The sequence below is a fragment of the Misgurnus anguillicaudatus genome, chromosome 9 (assembly GCF_027580225.2).
Source record: "Misgurnus anguillicaudatus chromosome 9, ASM2758022v2, whole genome shotgun sequence".
Lineage (NCBI taxonomy): Eukaryota > Metazoa > Chordata > Actinopteri > Cypriniformes > Cobitidae > Misgurnus > Misgurnus anguillicaudatus.
In genome coordinates, this window is record NC_073345.2 from 24,251,201 (window position 1) to 24,272,217 (window position 21,017).

Genomic DNA, 21,017 nt, shown 5'->3' on the forward strand with positions numbered 1-21,017 from the left:
ATGGAACGACAAATAAGATTAACTTGGACTCGGGGTCCGCAAGCATTTTGTGACACCGCAGGCATAGATCAAAAGATATGAAAAGCTAAATTAGTTTCACAGAAACAGGGTTGTCATGGTGATGTGACATGGTGCTTTACATGTGGCTTGTTTATAAGTCAAATCTCAGAGTCAAATGTTGTTCTTTCCAGTATTAGGTAGATATGCAAATTCATTTAATAAAGTATAAATGAACATTAATGAATACACAATAAGCTTCAAAACATTAATGTTAAATGATAAAACTTGATATGGCTCATGAAAACAGTTAATTGACAAAAAAAACTCATACACAGCCCCATCTGTCAAGATCTCTGATAGCTGCAAAGTAGGGGGTTGTTTTTTACAACTCCAGGCACTTCAAATGATCTTTATCTCTATAGATTTATTCTGAATGAAAGTAGATTTGAAAGGTCCAGATACATTCTTTATTTATACAAATGATTTCATTACAATACAAGACAAATACAAGTGTAAGCAGAGTCCTCCTCAGAAGGAGTAAAAAGTAAACTAACATAAAGAGAAAAATAATCTGGAAATGAAAATACACATAAAGAAAATCAGTGGCGGCTCGTGACTGCTCATCCGAGAGGCGCAAATTTAAAATATGTGTTCGGAGTGTCGTGTGTTGCTCGTGTTTTCAAAATATGGGTTTGTTGCGTCATGTTCATCACGTGTTTTGTCGAAATAAGTGCCTGCTGCACACACATCAAAACCGTTTATGATAAAAGAGATGCTCGAGTTCACAAAATACACGCAAGACACTCCCTTAACAGTAAACTCTGATTACGCATGAGATTATGCGAGTATCTGGCAAACGCGAGCGTCTCTTTTATCATAAACCCTTTAGACGGATCTGCAGGCACTTATTTTGACAAGACACGTGATGCACATAGGATCACTTGATGCGCAGAACACATATTTTGAAATTACGAACCACACATATGACGGCTACATTCATGTTTTGACGAACTTTGCATCGAGCGCCCTCGAAAAAAGAAGTCACCGGCCGCCAATGAAGAAAATAAACATTCCGCAGTAAGATAAAATAATACAATGGAAGTGAATGGGGCTCATGAATGGTTACAAACATTCCTTATGATATCTTCTGAGGTGTTCATCAGAACAAAGAGGTTTGCAATAACATGGGAGTGAGTAAATGATGACAGAATTTTCCTTTTTGGGTGAACTATCCCTTTAACTTCATCAAAATTAAAACAAAAAATGATCCTTTTGTACTGTAGCCAAAATTTAACACACCTATCATTTGCAGAGAGAAAAAATAGCTTGGTCATCATCTCAAAATTTTTTGTTAAGATAAATAAATACAATTATTAAATAAAAATAAAATAAGGTTTCCTCTAGCATTCATTGCAAATATCTGTTTAAAGGTGCGCTGTGTAAATTTTAGCGGCATCTAGTGGTAAGGTTGCGAATTACAACCAACGGCTCAGTCCACTGCTCACCTCTCGTTTTTGAAACACAGAGAAGCTATGGTAGCCGCCACTGGACAACCATGTCATCATCGGAGACAACTTAGTAAAAAGGTTTGGGCTTCTGTAGAAACACATGGCGGCACAAAATTGTGACTTCCATGTAAGGGGACCCTCATGTATGTAGATAAAAATGCCACATTCTAAGGTAATAAACACATAACGGTTCATTAAGAAAGGTCTTTATACACCCCGGTAATATAGTTTTGTATATTATTTTGCACTTCTCTCAAAAGATCCTTCAAAAAATTACACACTGCACCTTTAATAGTTACTGTAAATGCCAGGAAAATGCTTGCTGTGGTTTTGTGCAGATGACAACTTCTGATTTCAAAGCAGAGGAAGAGTTATAATTGTTTGTATCCTTGAGACGCAGTTCATGAGAAGAGGCAGATCTTTCCATAAGATTGCACATTAGCATGCTTCAATTGAAAAGACCATCGTGTACTCTGCATATGACAGTTGCATGCTAAACATATCACCAAAAGATAAGGCATATGACAGATCTCCGGTAACTTGTTCACTATATGTGTGCCATCAGAGGTAACAGTCAGGAGCTGTACACAAAGCGGCACCTTTGTCACCTGAGCATGGCTGTTTATTCAGAAAACCATCCTCTTGTTTGAGTTTCATAGCATGTGGAATGTAGTTGCTAACAACTCTTTCCCATATCCAGTCTATGTTTGGTATCAGCCGCTGGGCCGTGAGCCAAACGTCTGCCTTGTATGGTTCTGTGAAAAACCAAATGTAAGATTCTGGCGTGTCAGACTGACTGTAAAGCTCTCAAGACATAAAGATGGGCCAGGCCTTATAAATCCAGTCAGATTTACAGATTAAGGCTCATATGCAAGCACAGTTAAGCTTGGAGTAAGCATTTATTATAATTTGATATAGACTTTATTAAGTAAAACAATAACATAACTCTAATACAACTAAATCACAAGTGCTTTCCTAGTAAGTTTTTGACTGAAAGAACCTTCAGTCATAATTATTATGAGCAATGGCTGCCACCTAGTGTATATTAGATCTCATTGCATCCACCAAGCGTACTGGGACGCTGTCATTTTGGACAAAATGTGATTTTTTTTCTTATGCTTATATTTAGACATACTAAGCCAACTTTCAAGGGGTCTTAAAGTTATTAAAAATAAGACAAAACAAGCAATAAAATAAGCAAAACAACTTCAAATCAAAATATTTCACAAATATACATTTTTCTAGTTATGCCTATTGGGTAGAAACTGGACAGCCTTTGTGGATATTATATATAACATTATTATAAATAAAATGTTCTCTCTCCCTAAACAGGCAGTGTCTCTAATAGAGGGTATGCACGTGACGTCACCTTCAGCGAAAGTGCCTGCGGTTACGCCCACTGAGTGTACGATAGACTGTACTACTAACAGATTAACAAGAAGTAAATAGATTGTTCATGCCAACGTCCACAGACCACAAGTGGGTTGACAAGTTGCTAGGGTCACTATCAAGCAGAGGTTTTACTTTCTACTTGAAATTATTTTGTCACGTATTTGTATTTTATCCCTGTTTTTCTTTGAAAAGCATACATTCCAAAGCATATTATCAGCATTTTTATTTCATAAATACAAGTTTTTGTTTTACATTTAATATTTAAGTACATTGACGTACTTTTACTCAATTTAAATGTAATTAGGTATTCAATAAATTTTTATGTGCAATATAAAAGAATACACAGTATGATTCTATGCTTTAGAATGTAGTGAAGTAACATTTTTCCCAATACAAACAACCTAAAAAACACAGATGCTTGGAAAATGTAACTAATGTAACTAAGTATTGTCCACCTCTGCTATCAAGTACAACTAAATTCTATTTAAGCTGATAATAGTCAGTTTTGCTGGTATTTTTTATGAAAAGCCATTTTGTTGAACGTTTGCCACTCGACGGGGCTAGTTCCGGAGTAGTCACGTGGAAAAGTGACGTCAATGCATACCCTCCATAACCATACAAATTTTATTCATTTTTTTATTAAAAAAAATGTATTCATTCAACTTTATTAACTGAAAGGAACTTTTCATATTATTGGCACCCTGACTGTTCACACTAACTGTTGTAGACTCGCTTTGTGTAACTTAAACGTCTGCAAACGTCTAAATGTAATATTAAAACACAGGGTCGTACGGTTGTTTGTTTGTTTCTGTTTATGAGACACTGAAAATTTGTCAAAATATTTTTACAAAATATATTAAGTATAGTTTCCAATAAAATGTCTCCTGATGATCAGTAGCATGATTAACAAATGCGGTGGATGGACCGGTGCCTGAACCGGTTGGTTTGGCGGTGTCTCAAACCTTACTAAGATACCTATCTAGACAGCAACTGCTGCTTGTGCAATTGCCAAAACTGCAGTCTACGTAGTCAACTTCCTTGTCGGTTGGAAAACAGCCACAGCCCAGTGTCAATATCACATGTATCAGTTCTCGGCGCATGTGAACAAGATCTCAAATACACTCAGACCAGAAGACGCATAGCTCCGAGTCGAACAACTTTGTCTCCAACATCGACAACTGTGGCTTTATTTAACCTAGTTTTTATTAGAGACTTTATATATTTTGTTAAAATTAGTTGAAATAAAATGACTGAGCAATCGGCCCTGCTTTTGCGAAAACAGCTAGCAGGTAGGTGGCTAACTGTTAGCATAAGGAGTACAATAGATCTCCAGTGTAGTATGTTAAGTGTGCTTAATTATCGGTCCAAATAAATACTTGATGTGTAATAAAACCTACGGTGTTTATATAAACGCGTATGGGCTTTGGATTTCCAGTAGTTGTGTAGTAAGGTCTTTGCTAGGATAACAGTTACTAGCTGAATAAGTTGGTGAGGTAAAAACATGTTGATCACCCATCTTTGGCCTTCAGTAAATAATTTCAAACAAAAAACAATAATTCAGAATTGATTCTTTATTTGTTTATTATATAATACAAGCAATAAAATAAAACATTTAGCTGGCAGTTGACACGTGATAGGAAGACAAATAATTTATTGATTTGGTCAACTTGGAAACACCAGCACGTGCATTGATCTCTTAAGGTTGGCGTCTTATTAAACTTAAATGGACGTCAGTACATGACAGAATATTTGTACCTGTTTTTTAGAGCACTTTTAAGTAACAAAATGTCCATGTTGTGTCTTTGTGTCCTTTCAGAACTCAACAAAAACCCAGTTGAAGGGTTTTCTGCTGGTCTTATAGATGATGATGATATCTATCAGTGGGAAGTTGTAGTGATCGGTCCTCAAGACACATTATTGTAGGTATCCTGCAATGGCTTGCTTTATGATTTAGCTTTATCCATTCAAGTTGACTAAATTTGACTTTTCCAAATCATTGAATGTTGAAAGAGGTCCAACAACGAGTTACTAATGTTGATTCTTGCTTTATAGTGAGGGTGGATTTTTTAAGGCTCATCTCATATTTCCTCACGATTACCCACTTCGACCTCCCAAGATGAAGTTTATTACAGAGATCTGGCATCCTAATGGTGAGTGGATGAGATATTTTAAGTAGGGGTGCACCGATAAATGCCGATATACGTGGCCGATAATATCGGCTGTGCGATTCAGAATAGTTATTCACAGCTATTTCAGGTACTACGGCTTTTGATCAGTAAGTTCTTATCAATCTGAAATCACTGTTAGTTTGAGTCCTTTATAACATGCATTTGAAAAAGCAACACTCGTCAAACATAATCATTATAGATATTCTTTATTATCATGAAAATACCTGAAAAGGTTTAAAGAACAGCAATATAAATATATCCTTAAGCCATTTCCTAGAGCTGCGTGTGTATGGTTCTTAGTCTACAGTGCGTATGGCGTTTCTGCACGAGAGCGCCCCCTGGCTTTTGAATGTAGCAGGATTTCACCTAGGGTGACCACCTGCTAATAAGCCCAAGGGGGGACAAGGGGTGTGTTTCTGAGGGACAGTGTGGGACACTCCCTGGCCCGGCGGTGCACCCTACCCACGGGCCGACTTATTGATAGTAGTGCAGAGTCAGACTCAGTCTCTTTCTTCATTTTTCGAATTGGAAAGCGCGCATCTAAAAGGTATGCATGTGCGTGGCTGCGTGCGGACTGCGCTGTCATGACAACAACGAAAAGTTGACAACAACCTAGGCAGCAGGGGGACGGGTGGTCACCCTAATTTTACCATAATTCATCGAGAAGCATAGCAAGCATCATCGGCCGATATATCGGTGCCCCCCTAATTTTAAGGGGATAAGATCCTCTGTGGCTGGCTGGTACTGATGTTCCTCTTTATCTCTTTACATTCATAGTTGCAAAGAATGGAGATGTGTGTATTTCCATCCTACACGAACCCGGAGAGGACAAATTCGGCTATGAGAAGCCAGAGGAGCGCTGGCTGCCCATTCACACCGTAGAGACCATTATGATAAGTGTGATCTCAATGTTAGCAGACCCCAACAGTGATTCACCAGCAAACGTGGATGCAGCTGTAAGTGTACTTTTTTAAAGATGTTTTGTGCATCACAGCTTTTATTAAAAAACTTTCCTGTGTTTGCCTTGCAGAAAGAGTGGAGAGAAGATCCCAACGGTGAGTTCAAGAGGAAAGTCGCCCGCTGTGTGAGAAAAAGCCAAGAGATGGCATTTGACTAAAGGCCCCATCATTAGTATATATACCGTGGTATCGGTTCCCATCTGCAGATCTTTAGGTTAATCTCGATAGAAATTTCATTTGTTTCCCTATTTCTGTGTTGATTTTAAAACCCATTAAAAGTTTGTATTAACTTAATAGGTTTAAGTGATGTGTCCAGTAAAAGTTTTGTGTGGCAATGCTTCATTACACAAATCAAATGTTTAAACATCTCCCAGTCCATATGAATAGGAAACTTCCAGATGGGGGCAGCATTTATTTTTTACAGATTTGGCACCTGTTAAGAAGTTTAAAGCAAAGCCACCATAGCATTTTTTCCCTGTATGCGTGAGTTAGCACGATTTGTTATTGTCAATTTCCCCCTTCCTCTAGTGTGTCTGAATTATTTATTATCTTAATTATGGTGATGTGTAATGCATGATATTTGAGTTTTGACTCGCTTTTTTATCTGCCACTGAGCCATCGATTTTGAACAAAGTGTTTTATGCAATTCTGGAGTGTTTTCGTGCATTTACGGTACCAGAGCTAGTGCTGATTTCCCTCTTCGCTGACATGTCAGACGGCCCTGCTCCCTTAAAAACAATACCATGGATGTCTCTCAACAAGGGTCATCTCTATCTCTGCTGCCTTAAGTTGTTGTCCTCACAGGAAAATTGTATTCAGTGATGTCAAATCTCAATGTCTGTTCAGTTTTTGAGCTGGAATCCTCTTTTGGACAAACCAAAAAGTTAGATATTTGCATGAGACAGAGAATATTTTTTGTATAAAGCTCAAAGGCTGTATTTTTTGTGTATGTAAATATGATGTATTGTACCATAGCTATACGAGTCGAGTCGTTTGTTGATGTTCTCCCACACTTAGTTTGTAACCTTATTTAGGCCTGTAGCCTGTTTTGTTCACTTCCGTTCTCAAAAGCCACATCATGTAATTTGCTCATTAAAATGTAGCATTTGTCTTACGTATCTAATGTTGGTCTTCATGTTGTTTGTCTTATGTCATGCAACCAAGCAGTTACCTCAATAACCTTCTACGGTGCATACAATTCTTAGCAACAAATGACTTTCTAAGATATCTGTTTGGTGTTGTACTAATGCAAATGTACGTTTACTGTTTAAACAAAATACTGAGCAATAAGTTCAATCTGGTATTAGTCACGTTTTGATTCAAACTCACTTTTCTTCAATCTGTATGGTTCTCAATAGCAATTTTTGAGCACTGTGTGGAGAAATGTCACATTGCAGCAATCACTTATGCTTTTTGCCTAACAAGTTCAGATAAATAAAAACATTACTATGCTCCCTACGCTCCAAGTGTGCTAGTTATTTAATAACAAGAGACATTGTATTCTTCAATGGATTTTATTTGATCAGCTCCTGTTATAGATGATGACAGGCCGGAAATCAAATATACTTGATATCATTGGTAAAAAAATTCTTCTCTTTACAGAGTCAGAGTAAACGCATACACACACGTGTTGAAGGAAAAACAGACATTAAAGACAAATTCCATCCATACAAAAGTACCAAGAGGGATCCTGAGATTGTTACTGGCCCGGTGCAGACAGACTTTTGTTCATGAACTGTTTCTTTACAAAGCACACCCACCACTGAAAAAGAAATTGATATTTAAATTATGGGATGTCCATGGTATGTCATTTAAGCTGTAAAACACACAAGACACTTAAATTTTACATTGCAATGTCTTTCATGAAATCATGACAATTAAACAGTACGCTGATGTAATTTAAAGGGATAGTTCACCCCAAAAGGAAAATTTTGTGATCATTTACTCACCCTGAAGTTGTTACTAACTTGTATAAATTTCTTTGTTCTGCTGGACACAAATATATTTTGAGCAATGTTTGTAACCAAACTGCTTTTGAGCACCATTGACTCCAATAGTATTTTTTCCTACTATGGAAGTCAATGGTGCTTCTGTTTCCTGCTTGATTACAAACATTTTTCTTTGAGTTCAGCAAAACAAAGAAATGTATACAGGTTTGTAACAACCTGAGTAAATGATGACAACATTTACAGTTTTATTTTAAAGGGATAGATCACCCAAAAAAAAAGAAAAGTGCACACCATGGTAGTATTTACCATACCGTCTTTAACCCCTTCAGACTCTGTGTCCACTGAAATATACTTTTTTATTTGACCTTTATTTAACCAGGAAAATCTCTGAGATCTCTTTCAAAGGAGAGTCCTGACCAAGAGTGGACAACACTTACAGTCATTGAAACAACAAATATACAAATTGAAACACTTAAAAACAACTGCAAATCAATGAGTAAATTCCATTCAAATGGTGCTGCGTACATAAATGCCCTTTTCCCCATTTCAGTTCTTACAGATGTAACAGAGTACAACAATTATCAGACCGAAGGGAATATTTTCCAACACTTTTTTTATAAGACAACCTAACGTCACATGTTTTGTGGTTCAAGCTAATAAAATGCTGATCAAACAATTAAAATAAGGCACACTGATTAAACACCTAAAAAGGCAGGTCTGAAGAGGTTAAATAGCGCTGGTTTTAATAGTAACTCAAGAGTTCGTTTTTATATATTTATTTTTTTATATATTTTATATTATTTATAAATTTAAAAACAATTATTTATAAATAAAAATATTCTAAAATATATATGTATATGTGTATGTGAGTGTGTTTAAATATACATAATAATTACACACAGCACACACATATATTATGCAAAAATTAACTTTTATTATGTATGAGATTAATCGCGATTAATCTTTGCCCAGCACTAAAAAAGACATATGTTATAATGCAAAATATATATATTTTTAGGTGAAATATGACTTGTTTTGTTAGATTCACCGATTATTTAGCTAACTTTCCATTGATGGCCTTTATTTGACTGATTATATTTTATGTAGCATTACCTTGCTTGGTTTGTCTGTCTGAGGGTCGAACACACGGTCACACAATCTCAGTCCTGTCTCCTGTCGGATCTGTTGCAGGTAACCCCTCATTGTTTCTGCCCAGGAAACAAAGACAATATCTCATTTGAGACGGTAATCAACAACATAATTTCTCATAGTTAGCATAATGAAAGGTAAAGAAGCAATTACAGTTGGTATGCATGAAAAACATCCTGAAATATAAACAATTGACACGTACCGTCCTCCTGTTTGTTGGAGGGTTTAGCATACATTGCATTCAGAGGGAAGCCAGGCTCTCCTGGGATGGGAAAGTTGGTGATTCCCAGTGTGTACATCTCTTTCTCTCCTTGACCTCTTGAACTACACTGAAATAACATATAGAGGTGTATTCATACAATAGTTCAACTATAAAGGATTAACTTTATAAGACACAAATGGCATAACTTTTATTCTGAAATCGTTACACTTTTGCAGTTTCTTAAGGCATTCGGAGATGTAAAGAGTGGTGTAGATCAAAGTTCGGTCAGCCTCATTCTATCAAAAGAATTGTATATATTTCAAATCAAAAGTATATCAAAATACAGTCATCTAATATTCAATTTTAACCTTCTAAAAGGTCAAATGTATTTTATGTGCATAAATATGTATGTAGCTCCAAAAAGCAACCTAAAGACATCCATTCACATCCTGCTAGCTATAGACTCAAATGAAAGCAAAGCATGTTAAGGCACGCAGGTACATTTTTCAGTCTCCTTAATGCTTCCTGTACAGGCTGCTGCACAACACCGGCCATCCCTTACCTTAATTTCATAGTTCTTGAAGAAAACATTGGCTTTAAAGTAGTAGATGGCCTCATCGATAATATCTGTGTCTTTAGCTAAATGTGGAAACAGGAAGAAACAGTAGATGAGTCAAATGCTCTACCAATGCTGACCATTTATGGAAGTATCGCCTGTGTTTTAAATCTTACAGTACTGGCAGATTCTAGCAAAAAAAGTATGTATATCAAACACATATCTTAGTTTCTTTAGGTGCAGGACCCTTAAACTGTGTTTTGAGGGGCAGTAATGCCATATTCCCCACCAGTTTGGTGTCTGCATCCATCAGGCTTGAGTGGTAAGCCTAAAAAGAAGCAATAGATTGGATAAACTGCAAAAACGTGTAGTATATAAATGTATATAAATGTAGTATCACTTATATGAGTGCACTGAATGCAGATGTGTAACGTTATAATAGATCCAGTTGTTTGTCTTATACAGAGATGCAACAATCATATTCTGATACTGGCCTGCGTATCATTAGCACTAATGCATGACTTTAAACCTAACAGCGTAAATAAATGTATATAAAAAGATGTTACATGTCGATAAACGAGTATGATTATATATTAGTTAGCTACACTGCTAATAAAGCTAAAGTGTATTTCTGACTCGTTTCCGTTAAAAGAACGCGACACAACACACTGTATATAAAGCACACAAAAACGTCCATCATTCAGGTAGTCAAGTTTAAAGTTTTCCTACCGGCATTTTTTGTAAATTATGTCCCAAATTTTGGCAGACGAAACGTATATGTCAAAGCTGAGAGCCGCCGCTTCCGCTGTCGCACCCTACACCGATACCGGAAGTTTCCACGGTGCAAATTCCAGCGCAACATCCGGGTATATCCAGTGAGGGGCGCTAAAGGACTTCCTGCTCGATTATTTTCCAATCATTTATTTTCAAAATATTTACTAAATTTTTATTGTCTAAAAAGTACAACAAGGCCGTTCGTGTAAACAAGTCTCAATAATTTGCTTCCATAAACAGAATTATTTTTTTTCGCATGAAGTACATACTGCCCAAATAACTATATTGAAATACCCATAATGTACTTAATAATAAAAACAATACACAATTCAAATTTGTCATTTTTATATTTTTACTGCAAAAATAAATATACAATTCTAAAAAAAAAGAATACTTTCATAAAACTCATTGTGAGGATTGAGACAGCACAAGCTAGGTTTGCATTCTTCAGATAATGACATTACGATAAAGACATAACATTTCTGTGATGGACAAATCTCTGAATGATCATCAGGACAGTAAAATGCATGCTAAATCAGTCTGGTTTCAGAATACAGAATTTAGTGGGAAACTATGCAATGCCATTATTAAGTCCACTTGATCAAGAATCTGCTTTGTCTTGAAAGAACTCGTCAAAATTTGTGTTGCTGGGTTCCTCATCATGTTCCTGAAAAAAAAGAAAGAAAATAAATTCAAATGTAAATGCATAAAATGTTACCTTTGTTGTAACCTAAAACAATATGCCAAATATTTTATTTACAACAGGCCAAGATATCACTTAACAAATAAACATCAGTTCACAGAATATTGCAGTAAAATTAATAACAAACCTTAGGCTCTTTAAACTCTAAGTCTTCACCATATTGTATAGAGAAGTCTATGTGCTGCAGGACGATGTTGACCCCCTCCTCATCAGTGCGATCGAAGGGCAAGAAACGAACCATACTGTAATCGTCAATCTAAATACAAACAACAGAAACGACTTGGTTAAAGGTGTTTCTCACAGGTTTAGAAACACCTTAACTATCTGAGTGTTTTTACCAAATGCTAAATATTTTCAAAAGTCTCCAGAAGTATCAAGACGCATGTTTTAACAGGAAATAAAATAGGAGTGGTTGGGTACAACTCTGTAAATGTCTGACTTGAATCCTATCAAACTTCTCTAGAGAGACCTGAACATGGCTGAGTGTCCACTAACAGTCTCCATCCAACCTGACCGAGCTTGAGAGGATTTGCAAAGAAGGGCAGAAAATCCAAGTGTGCAAAGTATCTTGCATCATACCCAAAAAGATTTTAGGCTGTAATTGCTGCCAAATGTGTTTCAATGAAGTACTGAGTTAAGGTAAAATTTGATACTTCAGTTTTTCTTTTTTTTATACATTTGCATACATACAATTCTTAAATTCTGTTTTTATTATAGGGTACTGAGTGTAGATTCACAAGGACAAAAATTAATTGAAACGATTGTAAGATCAGGCTGTATGGGCTCTTTAATATAATAAATATCTTTAATCTCTATGGGTTGTTTGTTTAATTGGTCATCTTACCAAACCACATATGGCCTTAGTTAATTTCTCAAATCTCTTGCTTCTCAAAGACACAGAGTTGTCTTCCATCATGGAGTACATATCTGGGTCCAGATATCTGTAAATAAAATAAAAAATTGTAACACAGGCATGGTATATACAGTATTTTGCTAGTCTAGGTCATTTAGAAACATATTTCTCTATTTCCTTCTTAGCCTTTGGGTTGAGTAGATCCATCTTGGTCATAAGGTTGACCTGTGCTATTTCTAGTGTCACCATAGCACTCAAGGCAGCCATCACTCCAGAAATAAACTAGAATTGGATTGAAACAAATATCAAGTTTTTATCAAGTATAATCATAACCCAATTTATAGATGCAATAAAAACAATCTGCTTATCAAAAATTGCGATTTTAAAAGCAAAACTAAACAATATATGAAGAGTTTGGTTCCAAAATAAGAAAACTCATTTTTTTAAGCATTCATAACTACTAAAAATACAGCTAAATAGCGCAATATAACATAAAGCCATAACATAACTCTTCAAATAAAAGATACATAATTTGGTCAATTTACTTTAAAGGTCTCCACCATGAACTGCGAGTCAACCAAGAAGACCCCACACACCCGAAATTCCCACTGCTGTAGCTGTTCGACAAGCTGCCTCATAACAGGCAGATGAGTATACAGCTCGATCTGACCTGCAAAGAAAACAACACAATTATCATTCCTTAACAACAAACAGTGCTATCCTTACTCATTACACTCAACAGTAGCACAGTTTAATTGTTATAAGAATGTATAGCTTCTGACCAGGGCAATCGAATAGTATGTAGTCATCCTCCACGTGACCAAGACTCTCTTCCAGCCAGTCAAAGTTGTTGGCGAAGTACTCCATGCAAAAGACCAGTCCTCCATTAGGGCCAAATCTCAGGGAATCATCCTCCATAACGTCATCCACCTGAATTAGTTCTCTTATATCTGTGTGTAACATTTACATTATGCCTTTGTCAGACACTTTCATCCAAATCGACAGTATATTTAATTTATTATTAATGTTATTTTTTAAATTATTATAATTATTTTTTTTTAATTTAGAGATGACCAGGGGAAACTGTAACAAACAAAATTTAATTAAATTAAAGAATCAAATTACTGTACAATAACCAGAAAACAAGTTGCTTATAAATAAACTTAAGGCAAGTTTATATTTTGTATTTTATTTGTCTGGTGATGTATACTGTATGTAAACATTTCTAACCTGCCATGACCGGGTAGTTAAAATGTTCTGCAGCTGGATCCAGATTTACCACCTGTACAGATCTGTTAATGGCCTGGCAATGCTCTATCATGGTGGCACAGTAAGTACTCTGTAAAATTATAATAATAATGTTAGCGACAGATTATATGTCACGTATATTAGATTATTCATCAACATTTCAGAATTTTGTTCAGAATAATGTTTAAATAAACCATATCACTGCTTGGTAATAAAAAAACGAGAATAAAAATATTAAACGATAGTCCAACTTTACAGATTTTACTCTTTCCACTTCCGGCAGGACCCATCACCAACTGTGCATATCGTGGCATTGTTGCTTCTTTAGCTCAAACAACACGAGATAAAAGTTGTTTGCAATTAGTTGGCAATAAACCGCTACGTGTAATATATTCTTCTTAGCACAATATTGTCACCGTATCCTACAACAGCCATGCTTCTCTCGGTCGCCTACGGAAGCCCGCTGTGGACAGAAAGCTGAATACGCGCGCATGCGCATTGTCGAAAGCGTAACAGGTCGATTCAGAAGTCACGGTTCAGCAAGCACGTCAAGATGAAAAAGCAGGTAAAATGTCTCGAAAACCGCGATAAAAGTGATCCGTACCATAAGACGTCGTTTTTGCCAGTAAGGTAAGACCAGAAAAATATTGAGTCGTTTCTTTGCATGAAATTCTTTTTGTTTGTTTAGATTTCTCATTTCTGAGTGTATAAAATGTTATTTCTTGTCATCTAGGCTGAACAACGTTGAAACTGTTAAGATAATAATAATTTAACTGTATAACACTGTTAATAAAAAGTAACTTTACTTTATTTAAATAACAGTGATAAGCCATTTATCATTTATTCATTCGCTTCCTATAAATTTATTATGTTTGATCTTAATTTTTATATACTTTATTTTAATGTTCCTTTATTAGAAACTTAGCCCATGTAGAACTTACATCTTTTTATAGTATACAATAATTTTTTGCTTGACTTTCCTGCGTTTTACTGTCCAGTTTTGGGTTCTTAAATCCCTTCACTTCATTTAAATGTAATTATTTTTATAATGCACACATAAAATGCATTTCATATAAATACACTGTACATCTACATTATAATTGCGCCATTTATCTGAACTTAAGACACAACCATGTTATCTCCCCAGCAACCTGAGCTTTATCTGTGTGAATTACAGAAACATTACACCTGTATTACCAAAGTAACCAGAGTCTCTGACTCCATCGAGTTAAATCCAAAACTAAATAGTCCTTTTTTTAAAAAATAGCCCCAAAACTCCTAATATATGAGATTTAATTTTGATATTAAATATTTAACTCAAGGTTGTAAATACAAAGTAACATTATGCCATTCCATTGTTTAGCAGTTTTCACCACGCATATAATTACAACCAGAGTGTCATGTGTATAGTAAGCCATCTGGTATACCCATTACCTATTGTATGCTTGGTAATTAAGGACACTTAGTAGTGTGAAGTGTAACTGAATATTTAAGTATCTTCTTCTCTAGACAAAACAACCCCAATATTTGGGCATAAAATGCAGAGACCAGCAAAAGTGGTGGAACAGAATCGAGAGAAAAAAACTATTTGTATTCCCAAGACAATGACCGATGCGCCGTTTTTACAGGTATTTGGATATTATATAATTTAAAGGCACATTTACAATGATTTATGTGCGTTAGTATCAAACGCGGCAAATATGTTCACTCTGGATATTTGCATTTTGCAGTACAAAATAATGTCCTTCTGGTTTCAGCATCCAGGACTAACACCAGGACAGAAGCGCTTTTTGTACAGCATAGCAGAGGCTTACAGTAAAGATCACATGCGACGGCTGATTTGTCAACATTATATCAATGTAATACACCGGTGCATCAGCACAGGTAAGCAGTCAAAACTTCATATAACATGAGAATCATTCTGCCTGTATTGTCAGCATAATGACATGAAACTTTATTTTATGGCAGACTTCAATCCACGTGTAAAACCACGGGTGACCACAATATACTCCCCAGAAGTGGAACACATCACAGAATCTCAAACTACAAAAATTTTTGGGACAAAAGAACACGGAAGATTTTCGCCTACAGAGAAGGCCAAGAAAACAACCTTCCCCAAAATCCCTCAAAACCAACACAGCTGAGGAAATGTCCCTAAACCAAACACAAATATTGTCTAATATGCAAGTAATGGTTAGAAGGTTTAATTGTTTTCCTAATATTTAACTAATAGTGTGTCTTCAAGATTTCCAAAAACAAACACAGTACCTCTTTGCGAGGTAAGTTTGCATTAGTACAAGCTATGCACATATTTCACTCTCTAATTTTGATCTTTATTTAAAGGAACACTCCACTTTTTTCAAAATACGCCCATTTTCCAGCTCCCCTAGAGTTAAACATTTGACTTTTACCATTTTGGAATCTATTCAGCTGATCTTTGGGTCTGGCGCTACCATTTTTAGCATAGCTTAGCACAATCCATTGAATCTGATTAGACCATTAGCACCACACCTAAAAAAAACCCAAAGAGTTTCGATATTTTTCCTATTTAAATCTTAACTCTTCTGTAGATACATCGTGTACTAAGACTGAAAAGTTGTGATTTTCTAGGCAGATATGGCTAGGAACTATACTCTTATTCTGGCGTAATAATCAAGGACTTTGCTGCCGTAACATGGCTGCAGCAGGTGCAATGATATTACGCAGCAGCCGAAAATACTCCCCTTAATATCTTTCAATAGCAGGGGAATATTTTCGGGCACTACTTAATATCATTGCACCTCTGCAGCCATGTTACGGCAGCAAAGTCCTTGATTATCATGCCGGAATGAGAGGATAGTTCCTAGCATATCTGCCTAGAAAATCACAACTTTTAATTTTCCGTCGGTCTTAGTACACGATGTAAATAAAGAAGAGTTAGGTTTTAAATAGGAAAAATACCAAAACTCTTTGGTTATTTTTTAGGCGCAATGCTAATGGTCTAATCAGATTCAATTAATTATGCTAAGCTATGCTAAAAGTGGTACCGTCAGACCCGGAGATTGGCTGAATGGATTACAAAATGGTAAGAATCAAATGTTTAACTCTAGGGGAGCTGGAAAATTAGCATATTTAAAAAAAGGGGAGTGTCCCTTTAACAGTCTCTAAAATGGGCTGAAATTTTCAGAATCACAGCAATGGGAGATGACTGGCGTGGATTCATATATCTCTAGACACTCGAGTGAATCATACGGTGACAAAAAGGACTTCCTGTTTCCTACATAAACCTCCCTCTTTTTTCAATATATGCAATTCATGAAAAATAAGATTTATCTTAAAGTAGCCTTCTTACAGATACCCAAGACACCCGGGTTCAGATTTATGTAAAATGTTTCAAAAACGAAGTAAAATTTCCTCCTTACAGCATACTTCCTTTAATGCTTTGAAAGATAAAAATAAACGTCATTACACTGCTCATGTGACATGAGGTTTTATTGTACGAAATATGATTTCACATCAACCTTGAAAAACACATCTTGTGGCCTTGAAAAAAATTAATAGGGCATATAACATATGAATAGACTATTTCTTGCTAATATTATGCAAATAATACTACATTATTGCATTCTGCAGAGATCACGAACCCAAACAAACTATGATATTCTGATGACATATAAACAGTATTATATATTACATTAACATAGCGCAGTGTTATGATACAGCATTTTCTCGTGGTGGCGTTCAGGTGGGTTCAGATATGAAGGAATGGCAGGATTAGCATCCTGAAAGAAGGCAACAGGCACCATCCTATGCGTTTAAGACTTTTTGTATTCGATTCTCTCGACTTTGACATCGTCACCAATGAGCTGGTAGACGTATGTTACCACTGTGGATGCCTGAATGTCCATCAATACAAACGACGGAGTAATGTTACTGTGAAAAAAGATAAAATCACAAATGATTAAAACATTAACATACAAACTAACATTTTACTCGATGTGAAAGTGCTTAATAGTAAACATTATACCTTTCCAGTGCACTATAGGCTCCTGTGGCTGACCCAGGATTAATATAAAATTTGTTTTCATTCTCAAAAGCCTCAAATTTGTGTGTGTGGCCGGAGATGAGAATATCCACATCCAGCTGTCTCTGAAGCAGTGCAAGGCTGGCCATATCACCCCAAGGTATCACCTGGTGGCCGTGGATTAGACCAATCTTAAACTGCCCCACTGTCACCACCTTCTGCTCTGGGTAATTCAAGTTCTGTTATTAAAAAAACAAGGAAATGCAGCAATATGGTTGGTTAAAACAGTACATAAACTGTTTCACACATTGATAAAGATGCAATAAATTGAGTTTTAAAAAAGTGAAAAACTCAACCTCATCAAAGTCTCCTCTGACTATGTGAACATCTCCAGCAAGTGTCTTCAGGTAGTCATAGCTCTCCTTTGTACAGAGGTTACCCGTGCAAAGGATGTGCTGAATCTTGCCGGGCACCAGTAACTTCTTGAACTTGGCAGGTAAAGTGTTGCATCGGTGGGGAATGTGCAGGTCACCTAAAACAAGGACCAGCTATTGGCGAAACAGAATCTAGTTAGTGCACAAACAGTCTAAAAGATGAACGCAAAGAAAAAAAGAAGAGTCACAAGCAATGGATTGCTGTCTGAAAAAAAGCTTTGCATAAGAATGCATACAGTATGAATTTTTTTTGGTAAAAATGTAATAAGGTTTTCTTCAGGCAGCAGTAAGGTTAAATTTTAGCTGAGAGCAAGGGTAGGGTAGTTCTGCTGACTTAAGCAACTAGTAAGTCTGCATTGAAGAAACTGAAACACCGTCTGAAATCTAGCCATACAAAGCTTATTTAAAATTAATAAAAAGAGTGGAACCTAATAAATCCTAGTTGACTTAGTACATTTGCCAAACTGTGCCGGATACAGCAGAACACTGAAACATGATACCCAAAAATGCACTGCACTCAACTTGACCTTCTCTGTTTAGTGAGTTAAATGGCTGAATGTGATATGAACCTTTATTTTCAACTAGAGATGCACTGATATATCAGTCAATAATTGCTATTGGTCAATAAAAGCAGTTTTCACACTATCAGCCAATAGTTTAAAGGTGCCATGGCACAATACTTTTTTAAGACGTCAAATAAATCTTTGGTGTCCCCAGAGCACATATGTGAAGTTTTAGCTCAAAATACCATATAAATAATTTATTATAGCATGTTAAAATTGCCACTTTGTAGGTGTGTGCAAAAATATGCCGTTTTGGGTGTGTCCTTTAAAATGCAAATGAGCTGATGAAATTCAAACACTGATCACAATGATGGTGGTTTGTTGCAATTAAAACTCAATAATGCTTTTCTCTGCACTAAATGGCAGTGCTGTGGTTGGATAGTGCAGATTAAGGGGTGGTATTATTATAATAAGAGCTCCTTATGACATCATAAGGAGAGCTAAATTTCAACAATCTATTTTTTCAAGTTACTGGGTTGATCTTTTTCACATTTTCTAGGTTGATAGAAGCAATGGGGACCCAATCATAGCACTTAAACATGGAAAAAGTCAGATTTTCATGCCATGGCCCCTTTAAAAACAGCCAATAGTCATAACCGATATATCTTGTCAATCAAAAGAGAACAGGAAAATGCAATGAATTTAAGCTCTGTGTATAGAAAATGTAAAGAAACATCTCTAGTTTAATGTTTAATATCGTCTATCAGTGATTTTTTTTTAAATATTATTGCATCTCTATTTTCAACATCTACCTTTGGCTGTCCAATCATATTTTGAATGCAAAATACATGCATTTTTCCAAATGGATGCCTCTTTATGAATTCAACATGCTTATAAGGTCATCAATGCAGCACAATACTGTTACTTCGAACTGTTTCACAAACTAATAAATTAGTACCACAGTATTCTTGTATTCCATTCTGAACAGAGCTTTTTATTCCTATGACTAATGTTCGACTCTAATCTGATACTGAGCATATGTATTTAAATTATGCATAACTTTACAGATAAAATATGCATACAACACAACAGGATGACACATTTTTACCATGAAACACTGATAATACTGTCATCTCTATTCTTCAATTTTCAGTCAGTTAGGATCATTTCTACCTTATAATCAAACATAAATTTTATTTGCAAGCTTTTGTGGGAAAGAACAACATCAGCGGCAAGAGAAGTAAAATCATTCTAGATCCAGATTCGGCATTACTATGAGATTCAGCAGGGCGTGAGCATGAGAGGTTTGGGGATGCACTTACTCTGTGACCAGCCTGGGGAACAGCGGGTGAGGAAGAGTGTGAGGAAGGAGGTGTGGAAGAGTGATCACGGCAAAGAAAAACAACAACAACAGAAAAAAAGATGATGTGGAACAGTAGGAAAACTGAAAATTTAAAGTGAACAAAAATATTAAAAAAGTGCAAACTTAAATGTTAGGTGATTGTGGTTAATGGTTATGGATAGCACTTAAGACAAACAAGTTAGTGTGAAGCTTGAGGTAAGACACTTTAAATAATAACATTTTACATTTTACCCATGATGACTTACTTTCCAGTAGTCTTTTAAAAGGGCAAATACTGTAATTATTGCATTGAAAATTTGATCGCATTAAGTTTCTTTACAGTATGATATAATACATCAGGAAATCTGAAATAAGGTGTTTCACTCAGTTTGTTTTATTTAGGGTTAAAAAGCTCACATTTCTTATATCCTTGAACTAACAGGTGCCAACTACAGTGAAGTACTGTACAAGATAAACAAATATTAATCATTAGTATTTTAACATTTACATATAGTGACATTCTCGATCAAAACATTTTAGTAACACAGTGCCTTCATTATAAAGTACCTAAATGTAGCATTCAAACTGTCACGAGTTATAAAAGGTTAAGCGCAATTGGTGCACAATTTTCTATAGAATTAACTAAGTATTTAAGGTTATGTCTATATGGCAAGCTGCTATTAACTTATTTTAGGTGAAAATAATAATAATAATTTATTACGTTTATATATCTTATAACACAGCAATTTCATGCTAGCCACTGTAGGCTAGCGGACTTCTCATTCAACAATAACAACCCATAGAAAGTATCGTAACATTTCACCGCATACATAACCCATATGGCAATGAATATACTTAGATAGCAATAGATTTTACGCATTTATGGAAAATTAACTGACAACATCCTGAATCTCTACTGGAGTCGACATGAAATAACTCTGCTGCGCTAGCTCTCTGCTGTCATGTGACTCTGTAGTCGCAGCCTTTTGGAAAGCATATTGTACAAATCTACTCATACGTCCTCATATAAATTAACTGAAAGAGAAGCAGACTCTTCTCATAAATTCGGCTGTAATATAAAATGTATGCTTACCATTTTGTCCAGCTGTGAGTTTGAGAAGGACCTCAGTAAGCTGATGTTGACTCGTAAGGCCACAACTCTTCCTCAAATTCAGCACAACAAGAACATCACAGCGCCCTCTAGCGCAACCTTCCCTAAACATCAACTAAAAGGAGCCAAGAAGCCCTGCATTACAAGCCAGCTGCAAGAAGAA

At 35.8% G+C, this 21,017-nt stretch overlaps 4 protein-coding genes across 4 annotated transcripts; 1 reads left to right on the top strand and 3 right to left on the bottom strand.

The window, feature by feature from the left end:
- The first annotated feature begins 3,932 nt into the window (after positions 1–3,932).
- ube2g1b (ubiquitin-conjugating enzyme E2G 1b (UBC7 homolog, yeast)) lies at positions 3,933–7,150 on the top strand. Its single transcript, XM_055179811.2, has 5 exons — positions 3,933–4,189; positions 4,717–4,819; positions 4,953–5,050; positions 5,846–6,024; positions 6,099–7,150. The coding sequence occupies exons 1-5, from the start codon at positions 4,147–4,149 to the stop codon at positions 6,183–6,185; spliced, it is 510 nt and encodes a 169-aa protein (XP_055035786.1). The 5' UTR covers positions 3,933–4,146; the 3' UTR covers positions 6,186–7,150.
- Positions 7,151–7,522: 372 nt separating this feature from the next.
- On the bottom strand, positions 7,523–10,752 carry arpc3 (actin related protein 2/3 complex, subunit 3). The gene is made up of 7 exons (XM_073871346.1): positions 10,613–10,752; positions 10,108–10,211; positions 9,890–9,962; positions 9,551–9,623; positions 9,328–9,450; positions 9,090–9,184; positions 7,523–7,789 (listed from the first exon to the last, which is right to left on the bottom strand). Exons 1-7 carry the CDS (start codon positions 10,616–10,618, stop codon positions 7,727–7,729), a joined length of 537 nt encoding a protein of 178 aa, XP_073727447.1. The 5' UTR covers positions 10,619–10,752; the 3' UTR covers positions 7,523–7,726.
- A 233-nt stretch (positions 10,753–10,985) lies between these two features.
- On the bottom strand, positions 10,986–13,913 carry gpn3 (GPN-loop GTPase 3). The gene is made up of 8 exons (XM_073871345.1): positions 13,724–13,913; positions 13,444–13,548; positions 12,996–13,163; positions 12,759–12,883; positions 12,376–12,495; positions 12,205–12,297; positions 11,488–11,616; positions 10,986–11,324 (listed from the first exon to the last, which is right to left on the bottom strand). The coding sequence occupies exons 1-8, from the start codon at positions 13,773–13,775 to the stop codon at positions 11,259–11,261; spliced, it is 858 nt and encodes a 285-aa protein (XP_073727446.1). The 5' UTR covers positions 13,776–13,913; the 3' UTR covers positions 10,986–11,258.
- Positions 13,914–16,914: 3,001 nt separating this feature from the next.
- Positions 16,915–20,993, bottom strand: vps29 (VPS29 retromer complex component). Its single transcript, XM_055179808.2, has 4 exons — positions 20,837–20,993; positions 17,821–18,012; positions 17,468–17,703; positions 16,915–17,373 (listed from the first exon to the last, which is right to left on the bottom strand). Exons 1-4 carry the CDS (start codon positions 20,837–20,839, stop codon positions 17,256–17,258), a joined length of 549 nt encoding a protein of 182 aa, XP_055035783.1. The 5' UTR covers positions 20,840–20,993; the 3' UTR covers positions 16,915–17,255.
- Positions 20,994–21,017: the final 24 nt, after the last annotated feature.